The 9,712-nt window shown below is 38.5% G+C and overlaps 1 protein-coding gene across 3 annotated transcripts in view; it reads right to left on the bottom strand.

Moving 5' to 3' along the window:
- Positions 1-1,926: 1,926 nt before the first annotated feature.
- Positions 1,927-9,712, bottom strand: part of LOC139693746 (ataxin-2-like protein) — a 45,966-nt gene continuing 38,180 nt past the window's right edge. For 2 of the 3 annotated variants that reach the window (XM_071592015.1, XM_071592016.1), the window contains exons 11-13: positions 6,721-7,537; positions 5,259-5,345; positions 1,927-3,061 (exon numbers count right to left, since the gene is read on the bottom strand). In XM_071592015.1, coding sequence (XP_071448116.1) covers positions 5,263-5,345; positions 6,721-7,537 — 900 coding nt within the window. In that variant the 3' untranslated portion in view covers positions 1,927-3,061; positions 5,259-5,262. The remainder of the gene's footprint in view (positions 3,062-5,258; positions 5,346-6,720; positions 7,538-9,712) is intronic. The other variant, XM_071592017.1, reaches the window with a different exon arrangement.

Here is a 9,712-nt window from a genome sequence, read left to right as displayed (position 1 = left end):
GTCTAAAATCTATTATACAAATTTGTATTTGAAGCAACCAAATGGTGACTAACTTATGAGTTCAGCTTTCTAATTTATTAAAAATATTTTATATTGCAAATATATATTTATCAGTTACATAAGAGTATTTTTAGACTTACACCTAAATAACTCTTTAAGTGGTAGAAAAATGTTGCCACGCAAATAATTTTACATGTAGCTTCCAGGTCTCCTATGAGCAGTTACATGGTTTAAATAGATACATATATATATATATATATATATATATATATATATATATATATAAATATATATATATATATATAACACTGCAAAAATACCATCCTCATTTTTCTTTGTAAATTTTATATCCTATTAGAATTGAAAATTCTTCATTCAAATTACATTATGGATTTCAAATATTTTAGTACAAAATTTAAAATTTCCATTTCACAATTGCTTTATTATATATGGGGTTTAGGCTCGAGATAGTTGCCAGTCGGTTGTGGGCATGCCAGATCGATGTTGATGTAAGTAACCTTGCACCAAGAATAAATTTAATATGTCCAAATGGTATATAAAACTTATGATACATTTCCCTAGCTTCCTCGATAATTCAGATTCTATGATGAAATTTTCAGAAATATCTTGGAATTTTATCGAGTTCTCACTTTGCTGTTCGTTAAAACTTATAAATGAATGACCCTCATTATGATGCAGCTTAATATGATTATTGGCATTATGCAGCCAATGAATTACTTTGTCCGTATTCCATGGCATGAGGTAGTTGAAGCCCCCTAGTAAAGGATTGTCTTTCTCTGCCACTGCTATCATAACAATTTTCAACCAAGGTATTTGCTGAAGTGTGTTGCAGCCACAATGCCATTCAACTTGCATTATACCCAAGGGTCACAAGACCAATATTTCCTCTCAGCGCCTCCCACATCCACTTCCTCTCCCTTCTGCTCCTTCCCTCACTTCAAAGTCTTTTTCTCTACTACCTCTAGAGCATGAAACCTTTACCTATGGTTAACCTTACTTCTACATTGGCCCAAGAATGGCGTGGCTGAGCATCAAACATTCTTTTATGAATATTACCGTACCTACCACATATCATATCCACCATTCCCTCCTCAGGGTATGGACTCAATATTGCCCTCTTTGCATACCACTTATCTGGCCTCCATCAGATTCAAGAACCTTGTTTCATACATGGCCCTCTGCTTCCCAGAATTTGTACAAAATTCCTCATCTTGAGTCTCTTCGACCACCTTTATCCATGACTTCCTAGATCAACCTTTCTCTATCACACCAATAAATATTATTAATTATAATATCCAACTTTAATCTTTCACAGCTTAAGATTCATTTCAAAGTCAGGTGTTTCATCTTAGCAACAATGTCCAGTTCTCCAGGTAAACTGAATCTGATAATGAATTAGAACGAACCGTTACTTTGCCAGTGCTGTAGAAACTGTTGAAATTTGATGCTAAGGAAATCAAATAAGGAGCACAGTATCTTATGGAGTATTAATACTTGAGATACTTGTTGATCATCACTCTTTCCATTCGCAGCCATTTTTTTCCAGAATATAACACAAACACACAAAGTTAATAGTGATTTGTTCCTTTGCATTCATGATATCCTACAACCATTTGTTAGGCATCAAAATGACATGAGGCATTATGGGTTAACCTATTGCCAAACCGTCTACACTATTTTAAGTGTCCATTTAACAAAGCGAGATAAGATCATGACAATTCATGCTATCAAAAGCTATAGAAATGTGTGCACAACCAAATAAATTATATTACTTGCAACAGCCCAACTCAGCTTGTTAATATCCAAGGGCTTTGAAAGTTTCAAAAGCTGGTCAACAGTGTGTATGTTTGCATATACACGCCTAAAGGAGGTTGAACATTAGCATAATAGGCAAATCAATGACACTTTTTACAGGGTTTTTATTGTTTTTTTGTGACAATATTTATCAACATGTCACTAGTTAACAGTTTACTTTACAATGATACTAGGACTCCTCTTCCTCATATATTGCATTAACTATGGTACAGCAGTACTGGTCCAGACAATATAACATAAGATTGTCCATAATTTTGTGAACAACTGCCTACTTGGAGTGCAGTTGAGGGGACATTGAACAAGAGGAGGTTTAAAACAAATGAGGAGAGGATGACATGAGAGGGGAAAGAGTCAGCAGGAATGCAGGATAAGGGTGGGAAAGGTTTCCATCACGTGGCCATGTTGCACATGACTGTGTAGTAATAATTATACCTGCATGTGCATGTTGGAGCACATCATGCAATGGTGTGTGGGAATGCATGCCCACACACACAGAGGGGAAAAAAAAGGTGTATATGACAAGTGAGGTTGGTGTGAGGGAAGGGTGTTGGGTAGGCACAAGCGGTTGCCATCTCCTCGTGTGTGTGACTGCAGGAAGGAATGGGTGAGAAGAGCAACCAGTCACAGCAGCTGCTACGGTTGCAACTATTGTAAGTACTGCACTTTCTCGCAAGGAGACTTTGGGGGTTGGGGAGAGAGCAAAATTCAGAGAGGTTGGGGGGGGGGGGGGCGGGGGAAATGTCCTCCTCCTTTTGTGTGACTCTAAAATCTCTTTCGACGCACTATTTATTCACAAAAGCACTGCTGCTACTGCAGAGAGAGGAATTTACTCACAGTGCTGCCATGTTCACTGCACCAATGACACTGGGTTGTCGCACCACAACATATGAACACACACATCCATGCACGCTCGCGCAAGCACACGCGCACACACACAAACACACACACTCACAGACACACATGCATGCCAGGCCTAATGACATGCTCTCTCTCCTCATGTGCATGACTTGACACTGCACACAAGCCCTGGGGGCGAGGAGACGTGCCAGTGCAACACGCAAACGTGCACAACATCATCGTCCCCCCCTCCAAACAGGGCAATGCGGCAACAGTGTTGGCGAATTCCTCCGTTGAAGAGAAGCTATCACAATGCAGCTGCGGGGCAGAGGCCATCCAATGCCTCATGGGTTGTGGGGCAGGATCACTTGGATTGGATTTCCCGGAACTGAAAAGACAAACAAGGCACAAAAGGATCAGAAGATGAAGACAACACACTCACACACCACACCCTGTGAGATTAATACACACGGGAGGGTAACAAGGGCAGGATAAAGGGGCAGACACCGTGTGTATCAATAAAATTGCAAGTGTGGAATGTGAAAGATGAGGGGATAAAGGAACAAAGATGGATGAAGACAAAGATTATGCATCACAAATTTTAGGTTGTACATATTGGCACTTCTTTTGATTGATCTAAATTTTGCGTGAAATAAATTATTCCAGTTGGCTTGAGTTTAGAAGGACTTGGTATGATCCCTAGAAAGCATTGGGGGAGGAATCGAACAATGATAATGATGGCCCAGCCCCAGCTTAGGCATGTGGACTGGGGGCTGGAGAATTTTGTAGGACAATAGTTTATCAATGTTTTTTTTTATTTTATCATATTCAATAATTATTTATTTTTAAAAATTATTTCAATCTGATTTGTAGCATTTTTGCAATAATCAAACAAAAGTTTTATTGATAAGAAAAATTTTACTGTACATCATTAATTAAAAGAGATCAAAATTGAATTTATAGAGAGTAGTACTGAATTAACTTTTATTTAATTTGTTTTTTAAGATTAAGATAATATTATTTTGCATAATAAGATGGATCAAACATCAATATGAGGCTCATTGATTTCAACCAACTTTAAATTGGCTACTTGGCATTGCTGAAGGATAAACTTTCTCAAATGAAATGGTAAAAAATATGTACATCAATAGAAATGATCAAGTGCACATATCCTCCACCATCTCTGCCTGCACATCCATTATTTATCAGTGTACTTACTTTTCATGGCTTATTTGCTTTCCATAGGATTTCTTTTTGTGCGGTTTGGATTAAAAAATTCTTTTATGAGGATTATTATATTACAGAATTCACAGCAAAAACAAATGTCAGAGCACAAAAAAGTGGATCTTCTCAATATTCTGTTGGGAATTTCTCCATGCCATCCTGACTTTTCATGTCTTCAAAGTAATATTGATGCATTACGCCAATGCTGTGAATCGTTTTCTTTCAGTTATGGTAATATTTTAAAAGAGCATCTTGCTTGAAACAAAGAAAAGCTGAAAATAATGGGGTAAGGTGTACTTTGAAACATTTTAAAGTCGTGATTTTTAATTTCGTCCAAGTGATAATACTTTATACTTGAGTTTATATCTTTTCCACTTGCTTAGCTCATTGTCATTTTTTGTCATTACATTTTGTACATATTTGAACCAGATGATTCAACAATTTATTATCGAAGAAAAGGGCCACCTTACAACATAGATACAATAAAAGCAGCAATGTAATATCTGTCCAGTACTACAGCTCCACAAAAGCTTATGGCACTGCAAAGGATTAAACTGCAAGGGTAAACTTTTTTATACCCAGTCATTGCAGAAAGAAGGGTAGTAGCTGTGTCCTACTGCTTACAGAAATCCCCAACATGGACTTTCATTGCCGACCTGTAAATATGCTGCTGTTTGTATGCAGTGGTCCAGCACAGCTGGCGAAAAAACTAAGGCACATGCTATTGTTGTCACACTGGCTGCCCTCTTCCCCATCGCCCTTCATTACCCATCTGATACAGCCTCCTTATCCCCTCCATAGCATCATGTTCTGCACACCTGAGTGGCATAAGCTTGTGTGACCAACGCACACTAAATCTAATTCTATTTGGTCACTTTTCAATAGGAGTCAAAGTGCTTTTACCACCACTCAAACTATTTAAAAAAATAAATTATGCAGTTTATACTATGAGAGGAAAAAAATGATAATCTTAAAAGAAATCTTTACTGAATTCGCTATATTTACCTATTTATGTCATTAAAATTTGCTTAAATTATCTAATATTTGATTGAATAATATTATCGCATGTTCAGAAAAATTGATAATTTGAGAAAATTGGTTAATGGATTACTGATCATAGTAACAAGCAAACATTCAATGCAATGATAAGTTCCAAAAATCCTAATCACTAAAATTCCACCATTTATACCAACAGCATATTTTATAAAAATACTGAAGAGAATATTTAAAAAACATTTATTTTTCAAATTAAAAACCTTTTGGCCTTCTCAAAAAACTCAATTTTTCTACCCCCAATAGAGTAAAAACTAATACTCAATATATGTAAACCAGTTATTTTTTTAAGGAATTTGAGCACTTGCTTTATCAAGATTCCTCTGCATAAGGATGGCCAGGAGGTGAAGGGACAAGCAAGAGTCCAGTTGTCCACAGTTTCTCTTGCCTTAACACTACATAATAGAGATACAACTGACAATGTACAATTATCACAAAATACAGTAGTTATGCTGCCTTTAAATAACTGAAAATATTCATTTTGCAAGATTCTTATACTTTAACTTTTCCCATAATTTTCCAACAGGTTTTTCTCATTCTTTGTAGAATGCATTAGCACAGTTAAAACCCCTCACTGTTTGGTATTCAGCCTACTACCAACTATTGTTGGCTTGATAATACAACCTCTACTGTCCTTTCAGTCTTTAGAGCACATTCTATACAGGCGGGAAAAGTGCAACAGATTAATACTTAATAGATAAAGACAGCACATTCTATACAGGCGGGAAAAGTGCAAGAGTTTAATACTTAATAGATAATGACTGGTATCTGCATGGGAATTTTACTTTGGTAATTTAAAATGAAATATTAACAAAATAAGTAGTAACCTGTTATTATGCTACCAAGCACAAAGTACCCTCACAATGTAAGCAGGTCTTTAACTCCTTCAGGTTTAATAAAGAGACAATAGTATAAAATATAATACAACTTGGTTGAGTTTAAACTTACACAATGCCCGATCATCTGTAAAAATTCATACATTGGGATATGGACCATAAGTGAGGAGCATACATAGTCGTCAGAAGCCAATGCTAACATGAGGGCACTAGCCACTATGATATATTCTGGCCAAAATTCTCATCAGGATGACAAGGGAAAGAAAGATTGATACTGCTTCAAATGACAGGGAAATCAAGGGATAGGCAATTACTTTTTTCTGCTAATCAATCTTCAAGACTGCTGGAATCTGAGTTTTCTGTGGTGTTTATCCACAATGGCTAATGCTTTCAGGCATTCCTCCGCATCAGGGTGTCTCTTAACGACAACAGTTTCTCCAGCCATGCTGCTGGCATCTTCAGGTTAGAAGTGATGTGGTGTCGATTTCGGGCATCTTATAAAGGGGATTAGAGCCCTAGGTTGACTATGATTGGCTGAGTCAGGTGTTTGGTTGTCATTCTTAAATACTCTCTTCCATGCAACAATTTCTTGGTGGATAAATCATTTGCCTTGATCAGGTTCCAGGTTAAGGTGAAAGATTTTTACACTTCGAAATTGTAGCATTGTAATGCATATTAGCAGGTTATTACATTAAAAGTTACTGGGGTGGCATCTCCCACAGTTTCTTAGAATTCTCTCTTCCAGCCATTGGCTGTAGTCAGCAAGAGACACCCTCCTGATATGGAGGAAAGCTCGGAATCCGTTGTTACTATTGTTCAAGACTGCTGTTCCTCACAAGTGTCTGAGTCACTTGAAGAGAAACAGGGCAAGGACAAGGGCAGTGGAATGAAATGGCTCTTTCCTTCATCACTCTGGGTAAAAGGGAGTACGTACCTGCCGTCGGATGGTGTGCGTGGTGAGGGTGTGGGTGGTGTTGAAGATGCGGGCCCTGGGGATGCCCTCCTCCATGGTGCGGGATGTACTGCATCTGCGGCACGGGAGATTGCTGCATCATCGTATGGGGGTTGGGCGGAGGGTGGTGGATGAGGGAGCACATGATGTGGGGGTAGCTGTGGGATGAAGGAGGCGGAGGCTGGCCATAGGCAGAGGGGGGTGCTGCTGGCGACTGTGAGCCATGAGGCGAAGGCTGCAAGGGTGGCTGCCCCCCCTGAGGGGGGTAGAGGACGGCCTGAGGGGGGCCCCCACCACCTCCAGCCCCCCCAGGTGTGCCCCCTCCTCCCCCTGGGGTGGTGGGTGTTGGGGCCTGCTGTGACTGCTGCTGCGGGGGCTGTTGCTGTGGAGGCTGCCCCCCAAGCGGCTGCTGGCTCTGCGGAGACTGGGCAGGGTTGGGAGGGTGTGGGGGTGGGCCATGAGGGGGTGGGGGAGCATGTGGAGGCGGGGCAGCATGGGGATGCTGGGATCCGTGAGCGTGGGGGTGCTGGGGGGGAGGGGCATGGGGGTGCTGAGGGGCATGGGGAGGAGGGTGGTGCCCATGAGGAGGTGGTGGGGGGCCGTGGGGTGGAGGGTGCCCATGGGGAGCATGGGGGTGTGGGGGTAGGTGTGGCTGTGCTGGCGTCATGAACATCTGGGTTGGCTGCCCTGAGGAATCATGGTAGCCCATGGAGGTGGGCACCATGGGCACCATGGTGCCCTGCTGGGTGACCATTCGCAACATCTGAGGATAAGGAATGACGGCCACCTTCCCATCAGGCTGCTCCATTAATAAGCAAAGAAATGCAAAGAGAAACACCATTTAAGTGAATACTCAAGGGGATACAACAGATGAGAAAGCTCTTATAATATTGATTGGCAAAAATGTAAAAGTGAGCTTTGGTTAAAAGTGTTCAAATCCTCATCTTGTGTTAGTGAGGTTCCTTGATACTAATGATATGCCAATGGTGAAATATTCCAGACAGAGTAAAATGATTAAAAAGGAGAAATCATGCTTACAAAACAACATTTCTGGATGGGAAAAATGAAAAAATTGCATACAGTCTGAAACGGGAACATAATTGAACATGAACCAATATAACATCAAGCAGATAGATTATTACGTACTTAAGACAATTTTCAGCCAGAAAAAGGAATATATGGCTTCATTTCAAGTAGGAATTGCTTCAGGAAAACATTTTAAAGCCTTAATTCAATCAACTAAGGCAGTAAATGCAGTCTTGAATTTTACACAAGTTCTATGACTATGCTGTAGACCATGGCTATTCTATTTTACTTGGCCAACAACATATGTAATGTTTAAAAACTGAACATCTGTTAAGGTCTGAAAATATTTACCATTATAATTGACTTTTCAAACCTCAGTAAAACCTATACAGAGAAATCAAGTACTCTCACACAATCAAGAGTTCTGATTTGACCAAAGAAGTTTTCATGCCTTAAAATCACAAATGAGAAAAATAAGAACAAAAGTTGTATCCTTGAGCATCACCTCATTATATGATGAACAAATCTTTTATTTCTAATTCTGATAGTTTCAGTCTAATGCCTTGTCCCTTAGGGAGGCTCTTGCCTAAACTTACACCCATCACTCTCATCACAAGGCATTTCATGAAAACCTTGACCAATTATTCTTAATCATAGGAAATGAAAATTAGGAAGATGCAGTATTTGAGACGTACATATGTCAAAATTCACAATATTTTATCAATTAATTTTTTTTACGATTAACTCTGGATTAACAATATATTTAAGTAAAAATGATAGGTGTACATTTTGTACATATTTTTGACTCGTTTTCTACATGCATTTTGTAAAAAATGAAGTAACAGTGATCTGAAATAATTTAAAAAATAAAGAATGAAGTTTGAGTGAATATAAAATAGCACTACATAACTCTGTTCATCCAATTTAATGACAAGGATGCTCGAATAATTGGGAGATTTGCATTATATCTAATTTTCCTCTTTTATTGTATACAATTCCAGTTAACAGGATGAACTATTTTGTTTACAGTACTCTAAGTTATTTAATTGAAGAACTTAACCATGCTCTGGGTTGGTTAGCTTCTTCAACATATATTAGGTATAATAACAAGTCAAATACTGCAAATTGATGGGGACCCACACTAATGAAACGTATCAGCACAAGCCGGCAGTGCAATTTGTCGGCATGAACTTGAGGATAACAAAAGATTCATATTGCCAACTTCATGACAAAACACATCTCATTCATTTTCATAACATCTTATTCATTTAAAAAGTATATAAATGAATTGAATTACTACTTTGTTAATTCCTATGTGAAATTCCATAGACTCATTTTCACAGATGGAATAATTACAACAAGAAAACATTTCAAACCCATTTCTTGCAAATTTATTCAGATATGTACAGAATCATTACCATATTTCCCAGCCCATAAGATTCACTTTTATTACTCCAAAATGTGCTCTAAAATTAGTAAGGGTCTAATTGGCTGAGGATATAAGGGCATCATTTCAACATTTAAGGTGCAACCAAATTCACTATGCCTATAATACGAATTTTGATTGTATAATTCTTCATTGGAAGCGACTGACACAAAAGGGAAATGGGTGTATGACAGAATACTGAGAAGTTGGAATTACTGTTGTGGTGTGAAATTAAATTAGTCCAACCCACACTACCAATTTAACACTTGAAATCCTCAAAGCGATTAGAGGTAACTGGCCTGATGTCCTTTGAGTTAGGTAGCCTATGAGCACTATTGTTTATACTAGTCCAAAACTGAAAAAGTATGGCCAGATGATCAGAAACTAGTAAATTAATGATGATAACACGGAAAAAATATTCCTCAACAGATGTAATTACATTGCCAATGCATTACGTATTTTTAGTGGGCTCCATTTCTGCACAATAAGTCAATGGATCTGAGAACAATAGACAGTTCCCTC

This window comes from Hetaerina americana, unplaced genomic scaffold (assembly GCF_022747635.1).
Source record: "Hetaerina americana unplaced genomic scaffold, ioHetAmer1.1.p SCAF_5, whole genome shotgun sequence".
In the NCBI taxonomy this organism is placed as follows: Eukaryota; Metazoa; Arthropoda; class Insecta; order Odonata; family Calopterygidae; genus Hetaerina; species Hetaerina americana.
This window is presented reverse-complemented; position numbering and strand designations above follow the sequence as displayed.